Raw genomic sequence first — 18910 nt, 5'->3', positions numbered from 1 at the left:
GAAAATAACAAACAACATATTTGGTTTGGAACATGAGGATTTTTGGTAGCATGCATTTTTGAATTCCTTTTAATGGTCTTTACTTTTTGTTACACTTTAACACTAATCATAAATAGCACATAGCTCATTGGTCAATGTAAACAACACATTTTTACATTACCGAGTGCACTTCTCAGTGGTGAAGCCCTGATGTAACTTGACCAGAGTCACTGTTCCTGATGAGTGGACTGTATTTTCTCACTGACGCAGGAGAGCTTGTTTTGCAGCAGTTGTGATCGGCACAGTCTGTCCTATTCCTTGTTAGAGAAATATGGCCAAATGCTGCCAAAGTGTGAAAGCAGCACCCTGTTCAAGTCTCTAATTTAAAAAAAAAAAAATACTATGACGGCCGTTGTCAAGCAGCTGTATGCATTGCACAACTAAAAGATGATTTTACAAATGTTAAAGGTGCTCAAACCCATAATGTAATATAGCACGGTTCCAGAATCAGTGGATTTCTGAGATGTAGAAATTTTGTCCATTTCATTTTTCTACATTGCATTGAATAAAGATCTAATTTAAACCTGGAAATAAACAAGAGATTCAGGGTTTAGAAAAATGTTAAACAAAAGTAAAGTTATGATTTAAAACACAAGAAGAGTTAAAGGGTTAGTTCACCCAAAAATGAAAATTCTGTCATTAATTACTCACCCTCATGTCGTTCCAAGACCTTTGTTCATAGATACCACGTTCAATGCCCAGAAAGGTAGTAAGGATATTGCTTTGGTTAAACTATCCCTTTAAGATTCGACACTATTTTTTGGTAAGTATATGTGTGACACTGAGAATTTTTTTTTACATTGACATTGTGACATGGAAAAGAAAGTAAAAAGATATATAAAAATAAGTAAACAATAAATAAATTAGACTATAAAATAACTGAACTTAAAGTTTCATCGCAAGTTACTCGCACAAATTTCTATTGGAATGCAATTGACGCAGACACACAGATGAAATAAATGAATCCCGGGCAGACACTGTGAGAGCTGCTGTCACCCCAGATGCACCATTGTTCCTGATCAGCCATGATGCCAGCATCTCGTCAGGAAGCTCAGGAAGGGTTGCTATAGCAACCTGCACTCCAAACCTTGCCTGTCTTTACATCTAGGATGAGGCATAGTAGTCACAAATGCATACATTTCCTACAGTACAAATGAAGTCACGCTCTCAAACAGTATTAGCAGAAGAACATCTGCTGTAAATATAGCATTTTTGAAAGCAATTAAGTATACTTATGTTTTTTTTTTTAATGCATTATTGCCTTAATTTTCTTTCAGGTTTGGAAAATACTATATGAATTGAAAGAGCACAATTTCGCATGTAATCAGGCTGTCTGTTTTTTGAGTAACATATAGTCCTTTTTTCCCAGCAGAGCTTCAGTACTCTTTCTCGCACACATTTATTTTTCTTCTCTTTCTCACATGCGCAGAGCTGTGCTAATCCCAGGTGAGCACTCCTGACGAGCGTGACATATTAATGCACTCGTATGAGTGTGTGATTAAATGACCTTTAGGTATGTGAGAGGCTGTGTGCTGACTGATGGGTTATGCTCATTCAGACTGCACTAATCTGCCATGAAGAATGACATTATCATTACTCCCAATTAGCATTCCATAGACATACAGTATAGCCACGCACTATAGGTACATTAACAGCCCTGATCGATTCACAACTTGCTCTGATACAGGGCTCTTAACTTTGGATGTTGGATTGTATGCTTTGTGTAGATGACATGCTGAAGACTAACTTTATACTCCTGGGAAACAGAAAAAAAAAAAATGTCATTATTGACAAATGTATTTATTTGTTTACATTTATTTATAACAGTAATGATCATGAATATGATGTGTGGTCTCTCTCTCTCTCTCTTTCTATGAATATAAAATACATATTATATTTTAATGCTTTATTCATTTATTTACAGTTTTAAAATCTTTTATTTTTTATTTTATTATACTGTATATCACCTGTAGAGGACATTGGGACTTAGGGAAAATTATTATTATTGTTTGTTATTATTATTTCCCTGAACACTGAAATCATAATATCTAAATAGACATGAACCAAAGTATGCACGTATGTGCTCGACTATGATATGAAATGCATTACAGAATTTTTTTTTAAATTTAAACATTTCGTTTATGTAATATTGTGCTCCTAATTTATTTATGGAAAAAAGTTCTCTCAATTTAACACATTATAATAAATGATTATTGGTTTTGTATTAATACAGTATTGTATTAATGTGTTTTGGAGAAACCTTGTAATACAACAAAAACTAATAATAAGAGTAGTAACTTTGAATATCTCATTACATTGGAATTTTATTTTGTTTTTGTACTATTTATGTGCAGTGTCTCCTCATCTTTAAAAATTCAGTAATTGTTTGCCCAGATGTGTATTTTTAAGACAAAATGCAAAAATCAGGTTTTCAAGGTCCAAACCCTTAAACATTTGGTTTCTCTGAAAAGTCCGGGATGTCTTCTGTAAGATGCATGCATAGTCTTGACAAAACCCAGATGTCCTCTACAGTGGACAGAAGTGAGTTGCTAGTCCTGTGAGGTTACTGAAGTGTAACCATGACAGTACAGAGACAGAATACTGCCATCTATTGGCCAGACACATGAATACAGTGATCTTTGGTACATATTGTGTTGGTCCCCATAGAGAATTCATAGGCATTCACCGGTCCTACATTAGGACATTGAAGTTATGACTAGCTCTCCTTGATGTATGTTGCAGTTTTGGTTGCCAAACGTTCAAACCGAGGACTTCTTTTGAAGCAGGAGTATTTTATATTTTCTCACCAAGAGTCACATCTGATTTTTATCAGTCAGACGCACCAGGCCTGTCCTGCTGTTGGTGTACAGTGAGACCTGAGCTCTTACAGCACACTGGGGGGTCTGACTGTCACCAAACACACACACCCACCCTGTGAATTTGTTTGGCGAGGGCTAATTCCCCTCAATCTCAGGCCTGAGGTCGGTGGGCTCGGGGGGACGGCCGTATTGACAGATATCCAGATCCCACTTTTCCCACTCTCCCATTCCCACTCTTCTTTTTCCCAGGCCGGTACTCAAACCGAATGCTCACTTACACAGCCACTTATCCCTCTAAAAACTACAACAGCTACACACACACACACACACACACACACACACACACACACCAGTGTACTTGGAGTGTTTAGTCAAGTCAAGTGCTTTTCAGATCCAACCTAGTTTTGAGTTAAAAAGTTGGGACTGGATTTTTAAAAAGTTACATAATTTGTGACATGATACACCAGATTTCAAGCAGATCAAAACTGGACATAAGCTATTTTTTTGCAAGATTAGTGCCCATGCACGACTGGTTTAGTTGTTAACGCAGGCTTGCTTTTCTGCGATGAGCAGTTCTTTCACTTAAGGGACACCCTGGTCTCTGAATGTACTTTTACTTAACCTTTTAGTACACGACAGCTGTTTGAACCTCTTTGATACTCTCATACACATGCACAAAGACCCTCCAGCCCCACCCAGACTTCAGTTATTTCAACAATGACTCTCCCGTTTGGCTGTGTAGACCGTGCCAAGTGAGGATTAGTATTTTAGATGACTTCTGATGTTGTGCTGAATAGACCATGGCTCTTGTTTCCGTGGAGATGGGCTGTTTGGACGGGGGTCCCGTGTTTATTGTGAGCCTGCCTCTTCATTATTGTTCAGTTCACTCATAGATTTTCACTCGAAATTTAGTTTCTCAGTCACTGTGCCACATCAAGTTATTTAACTCCGTAAACAGTCATTTGTAAAAAGAAAAAAAAAAGTATACTGATGTTTAAAACCATTTAAATGCATAAATTTTACAAAGCATTTGTGTTGTCATATAGCCTGCCCTACCGCATACAGAGTAATCCTATAAATCTATAAGATGCAGTACAGGAGGCCATATGATATTGTAATATGTATTCACCAAAGCTGCATTTACTTGATCAAAAATACTGTAAAAATAATTAGTTAAATAGTTAACAATTTAAAATTCTTCTAAATCTGCACTCTGTAACTTTTTTTTTGGTTGAAAATTAGCCATAATCAATTTTTTGAGCAATACATAACCAGACAGTGTTCAAAACTATCACTTTATCTTAGCCCGATTCACAACGGTAAGATTATAATGTTTTCTAATTTGAGTGGTTTTCGCAGGAAATTCGAGCATGCCGCTGCGTCATTACATTACGTCTGTAAACACCAAGCTGTCCCAGCTAGTAGGCTGTATCGCATGTGAGGATCCTGCAGGTGTTGGATCATTAATAGCCTTTTCTCACAGCTGCTGGAATAATTAAATTTATCATTTTGATGGCAGATTGTAATCCAGAAAGGGTTGTTTATGAAATTAGATTTGTATTCCAGTTTTAAATGTGCATTTGATTAAAAATAACGATTACACAAGTTTTGTATTTTAAGGAGAACCAGTTCTTAGGAAGAATAATTAGCGTTTTGTGTTAAAAGAATTTCTTATTTGAAATTTAAATGGTATGACAATTAGAGATTGGACTGTACAGAAATTGAAATCTACGTGTAACGCTAATACACTCTACATAAACGTAGTCATGCAATGCTGATGTTGTTAACATTAACAATTTGAGAACAAAGTATAACAAATAATAATTTGGTTGGATTTATGTGATATGAGCTAACCGATCGTTAGATGTGACCACCGCTTTTTTCCTCAGTTGGTCAGAACAAAAGTGGCAGACATCTTACTTGTTCAGATGACAATATCCGATGAAAACTCTTATTTGGGTCATATATTCCAAGACATGGGCTAGAATCAGTGATTTCAGAGTACAGTATTTACACCAGTGCGGTGACTGACAGCCTCACATACAGTGGTGTGAAAAAGTGTTGGCCCCCTTCCTGATTTTTTTATTTTTATTGCTTGTTTGTCACACTTCAATGTTTCAGATCATCAAACAAATTTAAATATTAATCAAAAATAACAAGTAAACACAACATGCAGTTTTTGAATGAAGGTTTTTTTATTATGAAGGGAAAACAAAATCCAAACCCACATGGCCCTGTGTGAAAAAGTGCTTGCCCCCTAAACCTAATAACTGGTTGGGCCACCCTTAGCAGCAACAACTGCAATCAAGCGTTTGTGATAACTTGCTATGAGTCTGTTACAGCGCTGTGGAGGAATTTTGGTCCACTTATCTTGGCAGAATTGTTGTAATTCAGCCACATTGGAGGGTTTTCGAGCACGAACCGCCTTTTTAAGGTCATGCCACAGCATCTCAATAGGATTCAGGTCAGGACTTTGACTAGGCCACTCCAAAATCTTCATTTTGTTTTTCTTCAGCCATTCAGAAGTGGATTTGCTGATTTGGATCATTGTCCTGCTGCAGAACCCAAGTTCGCTTCAGCTTGAGGTCACGAACAGATGGCCGGACATTGTCCTTCAGGATTTTTTGGTAGACAGCTGGATTCATGGTTCCATTGATCACAGCAAGTCTTCCTGAAGCAGCAAAACTAATGTAAAGAAAATAATTCAGCAAATAACTGCAATTGGCACAGATGCCAATCATGAAGTTTCAAAACAGAGATGGCAACAAAGGGACTTATGGACTGCAGCTTTAAATATTTAGTTAATGTAATATTTTGTTGCTAACTTATTTATATATGGAAAAAATGTTTGTTCTCAATTTAATATATTATTATTATTATTATTATTATTATTTTTGTATTAATTAATAAAATATTGTATTAAAGTGTTCTGGAGAAAACTTGTAATCTGCAGGACCTGGAGGATTTTTCTGAAGAACAGTGCTCAGTTTAACTGTTCAGAACAAACAAGGGACTCATGAACAACCATCACAAAGCAAAAAAAAAACAAACAGTCGTAGATCATCCAGGTAACCACACAGTATTAAGAACCAAGGGTGCCCAAACTTTTGAATGGGGTTATTTTAATAATTTCAGCTATTTTTTGTCTTGTGGACTACATGTAAACATCTCTTATGGAAAATATCTTACTCAGGACAGTACTAAATAAAAAATAACATGCATTTTGTGTGATCTCTCTTATTTTGTTAAAATTATTCACATTTTCACAGATTCTGCAAGGGGTTCCCAAACTTTCACATGCAACTGTACTTACTGTTCATGTTAATTAATATAGTTAATGTTAAAAACTGAAACCTTATTGTAAAGTGTTACTAAAGTTTTATATATTGTTCTGTGTGTGTGTTTCACAGAGTTGATGGTTTGGATTAACCCTTTAATTGCTGTATCCCTTAAAACCAGACTGCCAGAGGGTTACTGTAATCCATGTGCCCGCTGGGCACCGTTTTCCTGATGCCGGGGTGGCGTTTGCACTGACGGCTTGGGCCCGCCATCACTGCTTGCAGCTATATTTATTTAGTTTTTATACTATTTACCTGTAGTGTCTCCAATGTAAAAACCTTTTATTTTCTTTACACTTTTAATAGTTTTTAAGCATTGTTACTATAAAAACAACACATTTAAGTGCAAAAAAATGTAATGCACTTTATATAATAATTTTTGTATTCATTTATTTAATCCAATTGTTTCTCTGTGTTTGATAGTTTCAGAACAGGCAGGCTCTTGTAGTAACACTTGAAAGTGTTGGCAACAGTAACAGGGGGCGGGGCTTAGCAGAGGGTCAACACAACACAAGCTACTCCTTCATATCTGACAACACTTTGCATAACGGTGGTAGAAATGAACATGGCTTCAACCAGTATATTGTCCTCCTATTTAATCACTGGGCAATTATTAAAGAGTTGGGTGATTTGAAGCCCTTCTCCAGACCTTAATAACTATCTGGGTTCTCACTCAGAGTTCAGAGTAAAGGCTGTCCTGTGTCTCAGTCTCTCTCTCTCTTTCTGTGTGTTATTTGCCTGCTAATAAGTGGAATGCACTCTTGTGTCAAGGCTTTACATGCAGTCACAGCCCCAGCCTCCTCCCCAGGCAGCCTGTGCTTATTAGTTAATGAAATGCTCTTTAAAGGCGATGGGAAAGAAAAAGCAGCCTGGATCCAGCCTGCTATCTGGCCCTACTTGGGTTTCAAAACATCGTTGCCTAGACAGCCAATTTACCTGGCCGTCCACAAAAGCGTACACATCCGGTGATTAGATGTCAGATGGCTGTTCGGCGCTCTTCACATGGAGAGTGGTCAGTTGATGGCGATGTGGGGGTGGACCAGTGACCAGGTTAATTGTGTAAGATTAATCATGTAACCATGGTCATGACATTATGACCCACGTACAACTTATCTGGCTGAGAATCAGGAACATTGAGAGAGTGAGGGGGAATATATTAGGATATATTAGTTTGTTTTACATTTCACCGTCCCTGTCCTCCACAGATGCCAATCATGAAGGGGCAGCAGAGGGCATCGAGAACATGGCCGACGCAGTCACACATGCGAGATTTGTGGGCACCGACCCTGCCAGTGATGAGGTGGTGCTGATGAAAATCCTCCAGGTAATGCACTAGAAAACAGTCACACCTAGATCTCTTAAATATTGTGTGGTATTGCCAACTTTTTTGTTTTGTAATAATAAAAAAAAAAAAAAAGGTTAAATCAGTGAATATTTTCAATAATAATATTCATTATAAATATATTAAAATAATATAATAAACAAAATATTGTCATACAGATTTTAAATAATTATTTTTTTATAAATGCATGTAAAAGAACATTAGCGTTCAAAAGTTTGAGGTTGGTAAGTTGGTAAGTCACTTAACCAAGGCTGCATTTATTTGATCAAAAATACAGTAAAAACAATCCTATTGTGAAATAATATTACAGTTTAAAATAGCTCGCATTTTAAAGTACACTAGTCAACATTTGAAGTGGATCAAAAATGTTCATCAAAGTTGTCCGAAGACAAGAAAGCATTTTGTTTTTAGGGCAACTTTAATATAAGGTTTTGATCCACTTGCTGAATATGCTGACTTTGTAGTGTTATCACTACTGAAAATGATTCAACTGATTATTTTTGTGGAATCCATGATGCATTTTTTCAGGATTCTTTGATAAATGGAAAATTCTAAATTTATTTATTTGAAATAGAAATCTGTTGTAACATTATAAATGTCTTATATCTCAGTTTAATCTGTATGTCAACATCAATGTGTATATATAACAAGTGATATTTGTACTTAATAAAATAAAATTACAACATTAAAAGAAATCTGTGGAATCAGATGATTAATCTGATAAACCAGTACTACTTAGGGGAAGTCGTGGTCTAATGGTTAGAGAGTCGGACTCGTAATCCAAAGGTTGCGGGTTCGAGTCTCGGGCCGGCAGGGATTGTAGGTGGGGGGAGTGAATGTCCAGCGCTCTCTCCACCCTCAATACCACGACTGAGGTGCCCTTGAGCAAGGCACCGAACCCCCAACTGCTCCCCGGGCGCCGCAGCATAAATGGCTGCCCACTGCTCTGGGTGTGTGTTCACGGTGTGTGTGTTCACTGCTGTGTGTGTGTGTGCACGTTGGATGGGTTAAATGCAGAGCACGAATTCCGAGTATGGGTCACTATACTTGGCAGTATGTCACTTCACTTCACTACATACTAGTCTGAAATGCATCCAGATAAGTGGCTTGAGTACAAGATTTTATTATTTTTTAAATCATTATTATATTAATAATTATATTATTATTTCCAGGTTTTAAGGACTTTGCTGCTGACTCCAGTTGGAGCCCATCTGACCAATGAGTCTGTTTGTGAGATCATGCAGTCCTGTTTCCGTATATGCTTTGAAATGAGATTAAGTGGTAAGTGAAATTAAGTGGAAACTATAAAAACTGTATCAACTTTCTGTATCATCTCAGCTGGGAGAGCATGATTCCCAGGGGAAAATGTATGCTTAAAGTGCATTGTATATAGCTTTGTATAAAATCTAAATGTTGTTCATCCTGAATCTTGAACTGCTCAATATGTGAATCTGCCTCCTGTGCTCTCAGGACTGTGATAAACCCCTGCTCTAATCCTGACCAAACAGAGTCTGGACTCTGAGCCCCTGAGGTGCTGCTCTTGTCCTCTGGACTAACATTTCCTTTTCTTTCTGTCCCCCCCCCCCCCCCTCTGGTTTTGCTCTTTTCTCATCACAGAGCTGCTGAGAAAGTCAGCTGAGCACACGCTGGTGGACATGGTGCAGCTGCTCTTCTCCAGGTAACTAGAGAGAGAATGGAAGAGGGGATGTAGAGATGGGGATTAGGAACAGAGTTGTGTTCTTGCTGTTCACATAATCAAACCGAACCTGAGACCAAACACTACAGGAACTGGGTCTGTCTCTGTGACGGGCTCTGGTTTCACTCTCAGGCCTCTCTCAATTACCTCCGGAGGTTTCCGACTTCCCCCTCACACGCAGACAGGGACAGGTGAAAGCATCAGTCTCTGACAATGCAAAGCATGGCTAATTACCAGGCCCACACAGAATCTGCTTCTGCTGTGCCCTCTCTCTGGACCACAGCGTATGGGGGGAAACATAAAATTTGCTTCAGATAGTCCCTTTCAAAAGTTTTGGCATCAGTAAGATTTTTAAACATTTTTCAAGTCTCTTATGCTCACTAAGGCTGCATTTATTTGATAAAAAATCTGCAATATTATGTTACTATAAAATGTAGTTTATTCCTGTGATGCAAAGCTGAATTTTTAATATCATTACTCCAGTCTTCAGTGTCACACGATCCTTCAGAAATTATTCTAATATGCTGATTTACTGCCTTAAGAAACGTTTCTTATTATTATGATTATTATTAATGTTGATATTTCTGTGGACAGTGGACACCATGTTTGTTAGGATTCTTTGAGTACAAAGTTCAAAAGAACAGCATTTATTGAAATAGAATTTTTTTTTAAACAATGTGAATGTCTTTACTGTCACTTAAGTCAATTTAATTTTTTTTTTTTTTTGTAAAATGTAGTAATATTTTTAACTTTAATCAATTTAATCATTTACAATATTTCTTAAAAATAAATTAACTAAAAAAAACCTTACTGTCCCCACATTGAATTTAACTGAATTTATTTATTGAATTCAATTAATTAATTAATTATCAATATGTCCAATAGAAAAAGCTACAAACAGGAGCGTAGTAAACGAATGCTGCTTAATTTCACAGACGTTCCCTTAAAATCAGTGGAAAATGCTGAAAAAAGTTAACCACCTGGGCCTACTTTAGAACCTTAAATTATTCATGAAATCATTTGTCTATGTTAGAATATTAAATTCCAAGGTGATATTCAAACGTTGCATTTTCCTGTGAAATTATCAAGTTCTTTTATTAGATACAAGTATTAAATGCAGATATAGTTCACTGACATTATTATGGACTTTAAATGGCCCATATATCATAATCATGAACGATCTAGAAATACTGTATGTGGTTTTAAATTTTAGCTCTGACTAGTTCATATCTAACATGCAGTTCTATGATTGTGGTGTAATTGTGAGCAGAAGCCCTTAGTCTTCTCGAGCAGGTCATAGTGTACTGCTGCTCTAATGCAATAACATGATTATGGGGTGGCATTTATCAGAGGTGCATATCCACTCGCATTAGACTTCCAGTCACATACCGCACAGACGAGAGGATGAGACCGCGGAGCACATCTCACTCGACCCATCTGCATATAGATGAGGGACTCACACACTCACACGTATGTACGCGCAACAAAGACGTAATGACAAAATTTGGTCTCTTATGAAATGCTTAATCAAAAAAGAACAGATCATATTTTTTGCATTAAAAATAAGTGTGTGAATAATATAACAGTGTTTTGACCCGGTTTTCAAACTATGTAAACATCCTCTGTTTGTTTTTATAATTTCACACACTGTAAACGTCCTTCAGATGAGTAGCATTCATTAATAATTTTTAATTATAGCTGATAACACCTTTTAATCTCAGAAATGCACACACACACAAACTCACAACCTGAGTTTGCCGCTCCCATTGTGCATGTTCTTATTGCCCAGACCCTCTTGTCCACATCGCCTTCACAATGAGGGTGTGAAAGGCCTTAATAATGAGTGTGTGTATTTCTGTGTGCCTAAGGGTAATAAGCAGTGAATGTAGTGTGTGTGTGTGTGTGTGTGTGTGTGTGTGGTCGAGAGAGTCAGAGTAATGAACAGCGGATCTTATTGAGTGCTCAGAAGGAGGCTTAAGCAGCCTGCTGAAAGCATTAGGGATGTTAATCTGTTGGACTCACAGATCATCCTATAATCAAGCCGGCAAGACAACACTCCATTAACGCAGAGCAGAGTTAACATCAGGAGCCGTCTCTCCCAGCCTGCCTGTGTTAGCGCTGACATCTCACTCGAGGAAAAGCTGCAGTGTTCACACAACACGCACACATGCAGACAATGCGTTCGAGGCTGAGAACATCGTCCATCTAATTCAGCTAATGAACCAGCGCAGGGGGTCAAAAGTCACGCCCTGGGAACAGAGTTGCTGACTCTGCTGATATATTGTCTCTCCTCCGTTTTGCTTTTAGAGAGGTTTCTCAGAATGATGATTCCCGAACGAGTTAATTAATCTGCGGTTTGGGAAACTAGATGTGGCTCGAGTATTTCATTTTCAGACTTTTTAATGGCAAAGGCCCCAGAAAAATGACCCTTTCAAGAGACCCCTTTTCTAAAATATATGACACGTATATATGTCATTTTCAAAATTACATGCATAAAGACCTATTTATACTGTGTGAGAAAGTTATTAAGCATCAAATTATGAAGACTTAATTCCAAAATTAAATAATTTGTTTTTATATTGTACTTAAATTTTTACTTTATATTAAATTGAAAACTGTTTTTTTCTATACAGTAAGAGTAATGTGAGATGCATGAATCTTAAAATAAAGGCTGTAAATAAAATAATTGTTATATTTGTGAATAATTAATTATTCCATCTAGTCTTTAGAAAAAAAGTGTATTTAATATCTTCTGTTTTTTTATTTTTATTTTAACCCTTATTTGATCAAAATTCTTAAGTATTTTACATATGTTAACTTTGACAGCTATAAATAAATTTTCTGACGTTTTTTCCCCAGAAGAAAACAAATTCCACAGACCCCTAAGCAACTCCCTGCAGCCCCCTAAAGTCATGTTTAATTTTTTTATATTATTCACATTTATTTATACAGATTGTTTCAGTGCAGCTTCATAGTAAATAAACACTGGAAAGTAAGTTAATTTGACACAATTGATTGTTGAAACAATTTAGTTCTGTAGTAATTCAGTTCTGAAATCAGTTATGAAACATATTCAAGGTTTGAATCCTAAGCTTGTCTGGAGTTTGAAAATCGCTGATTTGTACATTAAAGAATCATTTTAAAATAAGTTTTTTGAAAGACATTGACCTTTAAAACCGAACTGTGTTATTTCTGCAGAGCTTGTCACACCAAACAGAACTGTGAAAATAACAACTCTCTGTCTTTGGTCAGACAAAGATGGTTTCATCCCAAACTCGTGCTATTGGTTCAATATTATGTCACACCCAGCTGGGCCACTTACACAGATTGTGGTTCTGTATTTGTGCTAGTAGTATTTCAAAAATGTCACTCTTCACCTCTATAACCCTTATAAAAAAAAGTGTTGCCATAAATGCATGCAGTACTTTTTCGTAATATTGTAATATTTGTTTTTCAGATTGCCACAGTTCAAAGAGGAGGCCAAGTGTTATGTGGGCACTAACATGAAGAAGGTAAATATAAAATCCTCCCCAGATCTCCATTCTCCCTCCAGACCCTTTACACCTGTTTCCCATCTGCCTTCCTCATTTCTCATTTACTTTATGAGCTTTGTTACATAGAGGTCTCCATACCCATAAGTGAGGTCAGTTGCTGTTGCATAATTATTATACCTGTGTGTGTGCCATCCATCAGGTCAGGAGATATTATATAGGAAATATTATATAGTGAGAGTTAACTGTGTTTTCCAACCACAGTTGGTTCTGCATTTGAAAGACCTTTTGCTGCTTTTCATCTCAATTATTTAGGGATCAAAGACTCTCTCTTCTCCTGTCTTTTCATACCTGATTTTTGTTGTTGAGTTCATCCTGTGCCCATTTACTTGTTCCAACTCGCAGATCCCAGGCTGTATTCTGGACACACAGGATTTTATTTATGCAGATCAGCCTAGAAACACCAATCAGACGGGCTTAGAGAGGGTATAGCACATTTACATGCATTAAAACAGCAGTTTTTATTGGGTTGCAGATAGTGCATTTAAATACGCCGGGACGCATGGCTTTATGTTTGAATGCATGGAGGGGAGATTCGCTAAGGACCCCTGGTCTGTGGTAACTGACGTTGTGCCCCAGATGCTGCCAATGAAACTTAACTTGTTCTAGAGCCAAAACATCCCTTCAAAAAAAAAAAAAAAAAATTATAACAATATGAAAATATGCAAGTAGCTATTTCTATGGATTGTTAAACATAGTTTTTTGAATATGGAAATATTAGGGTTTGTAAATAATACTTCAAAGGAGTATGTAGTGCATTTAGAGACTAGTCTCGTTCTAAAGAAAGAATATTAGATGGACAGTCATGGGTCAACAATGTAACATACCTGTAGTTTAGGTCCAGCTTTATACTTTATGCAAATACACTGAGTTGAGGTGAATCCACATCAGGGCTTTTATTTTCATATTTTCATTTTGGTTCCATAGTTTCATTTGAATGTTACTTTCTGTATTTGAATTTATATTCATTCGAGTTTTTTTGTTTTTGTTTTATTCTTTAAAGACCAGAAATCCTATTTGACTGCCATTTTGCATGCTCTGTGTGTTCCTGGTCTGTTTATTGCACCTATTATTTTTTATCCTTGGTTAGTCTCCCCAATTAATAGGTGTTTGTTTGTAACGAATGCTGAGGTGCTACTCCCCCCGTTTTCCTCTCAGAGATGCATCGGGTTAATGTCGTTGAATGGGCGTGTTATTGAGTTCCTGATAATGAATGTGTGTGCATGGATGTCGTCCTGGTATGCGTGTCGATTTCTCCCATGTCCACCCCATGCATGAAGTTCTATGTGCTCCCATGTCATGCGTCTCCCTCTGAGCTTGTGACATGTCCATCACTAATCCCGGGGCCTGCCCCTTCTCTCCTGAGGCTTACAATATCTTATGGAAAAACAAACGAGTGCAGGTAAGGAAGAAGAGATCATCTCCGATCAGACTCAAATTAACCTTGTACAAGCCCAATGTATTTAACCTATCAGTGTTTTGACAGTATAACAGGTCCAGGTTGAAGTTCTTTGTTGTGTTTTTGGTCTCATGTTGATGTTAGAATTCACTGAATACAGTGTTTCTTAAAAGCTAATGAAACAAGCTGAGACAATCATTAGATGATTATTTAATACTGTTTTAGTTTGTGTTTAATCTATTTTAATTAAAACCGCACGTTCTGCTAATGCATATTAAAAACCAGACTAAAATGCTAGACAGTTTCCTGCACGACTAGAGCGCAATAATTGGGTTCTGGAAGTAATAATCCCATTCATTTTCTCCATAGGGGAGTTGTTTTTTAACAGTAAGTTAAAAAGATAGATTTACTGTGAACTGAGTTTGTTAATTGATGTATATGCTTCTGTTGTGGAATTCATGGTGAATAACTACGTTACCCATGATTCTGTAAAGAAATCATCAATCAGATGATTTTTAATTCTGCACAATAATGAATAAACTGAATTTCTTTTTACCTTTTTTTAGAATTATTGCACCTTCACATAAGCATAAATCAAGAGAATAATTTAACTTTTCTGTAGTTTGCTGATTTATTATATGAAAACCTGTAAAACCTTCAGGGAGGTTTTTTAAAAAGCATTTAAACTCCTTTGTTAATTACAATAATTCCAAATTGTTAACTTTATTTTTATTAAAACAACACACTTATTACGTTGTGGCACAGATGTTGCGTAAGTGCTTTTATTCAGCGCCCAGTGTGGAGAGCATGTGCGTAAGGTTGCCAGCTTGGAAAGATTAAGTAAAACACTGGGCAGAAAATGTATCCATTTAAGAGAGAAGCTTTGATTAGGGAATTTAAACTCTTGACATCTGGCAACCACAAGCATGAAAGCTTGTGGAGGCTTGTTATTAATTCAGGAGAAAGGAAATGTAAAAAAAAAAACGCTTTTTCAGGATAAATAACCAGTGGGCAAATATTACAGATGATTGTTAAATCAACTGAGAAAAGCAGAAATTGTGATCATGAAAAAAATACAATTAATTGTGCATTCCTACTTTATGGGATTCTAGTTCTTTCCAAATTAAAGCCATTAAGTACACAGTCCTGTACCTTTGTGTTGTCAGATTTTTCAATATTTGTTTGCTTTGAAGACTTTTTAAAAATTTCCTATAAGAGAATGAATGGGTAGCCGAGTTGTGAGCAATAAAACACTATGCTGACAAACTCCATTAAAGCCATAAGCCATTATTACCACAAATGTGTTGATTGTTACTGTTGAAACCTCGGTTGAACATAATCACATCAGCATACATAAAGACCCAAGAGTTTTTTGATAAAATGACATGACTGTGTGTGTGCTTATGCATCTTTTTGAGTGGTGGCATTGTTTTTTATGGTAATTTGAGGTCTCATTAGATTATGTTTTAGTCTTGCGCTCCTGCCTGGTTCTTTGTGCAGTGAACTGCAGCGTTTGGCTTGATTTAACAAGTCTGTGTTTGTTTTGAAGCTAAAGATGAGAGCCGGGGGAATGAGCGAGTCGTCCAAGTGGAAGAAACAGAAGCGTTCTCCCCGCCCCCCTCGTCACATGGTGCGCAGTCCCTCGGGACAGATGGATACGGGCCAGTCCAGCACCCTCACCAACAACCTTTCAGGTATACCAACATAAGTCAGTTTGATTCAACTTGTGTTTTTAAGTCATTTTCATTTACGCTACTGATCAAAAGATTGGGTCAACATTTACTAGTGCTTTTATTAAAATCAAAAGTTGTATCTGTTAATATTATTTAATGAATCTGAGCTAACAATGAACAGCTGTATTTTTACATATTTTTAACTGTTAACAAAAATTAATAAATACGGTAACAAATGTCTAGCTTAGTGTTAATGTTAATGCTAACAAATGCAACCTTGTTGTAAAGTGTTACCAAGATCTTTCGTAACATTATTAATGACTTAACTGTCATTTCTGGTCAATTTAATGCATCCGTGCTGAATAAAAACATATTAATTTTTTACAAAAATGACCCCAAACTTTTAAAATTAAAATATCTCTGTGAGTACTCTTACTTGCAAGACTTGAAATAAGAAGGAATAGTGAATTCCTTCACTGACATGTTTTTTGTGTACAATGTATTTTGCCATCATAATCATCCTCTGAACATTCAGTATATCATCCTGTTTCGATGTTAAGTAGAATAGCATGTGCTGTTACCCTGTCCTCATCCCAGCGTTTTTATTTCAGGTGGAGTTCCTTTCATAGAGCAACACAATGGAGGTTCTTCTGCTTTTCCTGGTTCAGACAGTGCAGGGTCCTCCATCTCCAGCCCCACCACTGACAGTGGCTTAGACACCGGCTCTAAAACCACATCAAAGGAAGATCTCACAGATCTGGAGCAGAGCAGCTCAACGGCCACCACTCCCATGACACCCTCCGCAGAGCCAAGCAGACTGGAATCACAGGTATCCCTCAGACCGTCAATAAACTATCCAAGTAAATATGTTCACAGCTTGATGGTATGGTGTACTGTGTCATCAGTCTGAGGGTAGGGAAGTGGAGCGTGCCCAGTCTGCCTCAGTCGAGTCCATTCCTGAAGTCCTGGAAGACCGAGATGTGCTGGCTGACCAGTCGGATTCAGCATCGGTTCACGACATGGACTACGTGAACCCAAGAGGTGTGCGCTTTACACAGTCCACCCAGAAAGATGGTAAGAGGAATAGTGCATCCAAAATTCACGTCAAAAGCCTGGCGACAAAATGACTTCACACCAATTGGTACCATTGTGTTTCTCCAGGTGCTGCTCTAATCCCGTACGGTCTTCCGTGCCTGAGAGAGCTCTTCCGGTTCCTCATCTCTCTCACCAACCCACATGACCGCCATAACTCTGATGTGATGATGCACATGGGCCTCCAGCTGTTAAACGTGGCCCTAGAAGCCTCACACATCGCCCCCTACCAGTCGTTGCTCTGCCTTGTCAAAGATGAGCTCTGTAGGCACCTCATACAGGTGAAACTTTGTTCTTCTCTAACCTAACTTGTGCATTTCTTGGATGTTTTCAGCTGTAGTAAATATTCTCTGTCTCTTTGTAGTTGTTGAGCGTGGACCGAATGAATCTGTATGCCGCCTCCATACGCGTGTGCTTTCTTCTCTTTGAAAGCATGCGAGAACATCTGAAGTTTCAGCTTGAGGTGCGTGACTGAATGATGATCTTCCTGTGGTGAGATATGTCATCTTAGATGCAGGAAGTCACTCTTTGTATGTCTCCACAGATGTACCTGAAGAAGCTAATGGACATCATTACCTCAGAGAACCCTAAAATGCCCTATGAGATGAAGGAGATGGCCCTCGAGGCCTTTGTGCAGCTCTGGAGAATCCCCAGCTTTGTCACAGAGCTCTACATAAATTACGACTGTGACTTTTACTGCTCCAACCTGTTTGAGGACTTCACCAAACTGCTCTCTAAGGTGAGCGACTCCAACTCAGGGACTAGTGAGAAAGAAATGCATCTGGAGTTTGAAAATAGTCCTTGGATACTGTTTGGTCCCTCTAGTTATGTAAAGTTTAATTGCATTACCTTTTGATAAAAATCAATCATTAATTCACATAATGACAATATAATGGACTGAAAATGTATCAATTGTGTAAAATACACTTAGTTCGACTTTGTATCATAGCATTAAGACTACTATTATTTTTTTTTTATTATCTTTTTGTATTTTCTGTTTTTTGTTTTTTTTTGTATTAGAAATATTTTATTTAATAGTTATTTTGTTTATAGTAACTAATACCATAAACCATTGTATTATGATTCTGTGCTCCTGGTTCATAATATTTACAACGTTTAAACCGCTAAACTGCCATGGACTGACGATTGCATTACATTTACATTTAGTCATTTGGCAGACGCTTTTATCCAAAGCGACTTACAATTGGGGAATACAAAAAGCGATTAATCTTGCATTAAGCAAAAAGCATTACCAATTTTAATTTTTCAAAGAAACCTTTTTACAAGCACATTGTTACAAGGATTAGGCTACATGCTTTAGCAAAATGCATTACACTGTCATTTCTTTTATTTTTATTTATTACCTTTATTATTTTTTACAGGAGCGGTTTAACCTCTAATAGAAATTCCTGAACGTTTCTGACATTATTATGAAGTTGATTAACACTGTTTTTGTACTCCAGAATGCCTTTCCAGTGTCTGGGCAGCTCTACACAACCCATCTCCTGTCACTTGAAGCCCTACTGACAGTGATTGACAGCACAGAGGCTCATTGTCAGGCCAAAGTGCTCAACAGCGCTGCACAGCAGGACCAGTCAGAATCAACGACAGTAGAAGGAGACCGTTCAGTCAATACAATCACCGATTCAACAACAGGTGGGCAGAATCAAGAATCCCAGAGAGACACTAACAGAAGCGATGTAACAAATGTAAAAAAGGAATTTGCTTTTTTGTTTCTCATAATGGCAAACTCTTCTTCCTTTGTTCACTGCATACAGAGGCTGGCAAGTCTGCACCCAGTTCTAATGGGCAGAATGCTCTAGTGTCAGACACGAGGACTGCCTGTCCTCCCACCAGTGGTCATCTGATGGCAGAGAAGATGAGATTAGGTAGACAGGACCAGGAGGAGACCGACACAGGTACTTTACTGAAGTTTTGCCTGTGAAATGCAACAAACTAAG

The 18910-nt window shown here is 37.4% G+C and overlaps 1 protein-coding gene across 5 annotated transcripts in view; it reads left to right on the top strand.

The window, feature by feature from the left end:
- LOC306884628 (Golgi-specific brefeldin A-resistance guanine nucleotide exchange factor 1-like) overlaps window positions 1-18910 on the top strand; it is an 85964-nt gene that overhangs the window by 49060 nt on the left and 17994 nt on the right. For 3 of the 5 annotated variants that reach the window (XM_079440673.1, XM_079440671.1, XM_079440672.1), the window contains exons 5-16: window positions 7402-7520; window positions 8711-8819; window positions 9156-9216; window positions 12692-12746; window positions 15734-15878; window positions 16469-16686; window positions 16763-16931; window positions 17019-17230; window positions 17314-17412; window positions 17494-17688; window positions 18413-18605; window positions 18728-18868. In XM_079440673.1, the coding sequence (XP_079296799.1) occupies window positions 7402-7520; window positions 8711-8819; window positions 9156-9216; window positions 12692-12746; window positions 15734-15878; window positions 16469-16686; window positions 16763-16931; window positions 17019-17230; window positions 17314-17412; window positions 17494-17688; window positions 18413-18605; window positions 18728-18868 (1716 nt within the window). Of the gene's footprint in view, window positions 1-7401; window positions 7521-8710; window positions 8820-9155; window positions 9217-12691; window positions 12747-13130; window positions 13212-14151; window positions 14188-15733; window positions 15879-16468; window positions 16687-16762; window positions 16932-17018; window positions 17231-17313; window positions 17413-17493; window positions 17689-18412; window positions 18606-18727; window positions 18869-18910 lie in introns of all 5 variants that reach the window. The other 2 variants (XM_079440675.1, XM_079440674.1) reach the window with 2 other exon arrangements.

This window comes from Barbus barbus (genome assembly GCF_936440315.1).
Source record: "Barbus barbus genome assembly, chromosome: 18".
Classification (NCBI taxonomy): domain Eukaryota; kingdom Metazoa; phylum Chordata; class Actinopteri; order Cypriniformes; family Cyprinidae; genus Barbus; species Barbus barbus.
Note: the sequence above shows the minus strand (reverse complement) of the source record. Positions and strands in the feature narration are given on the sequence as shown.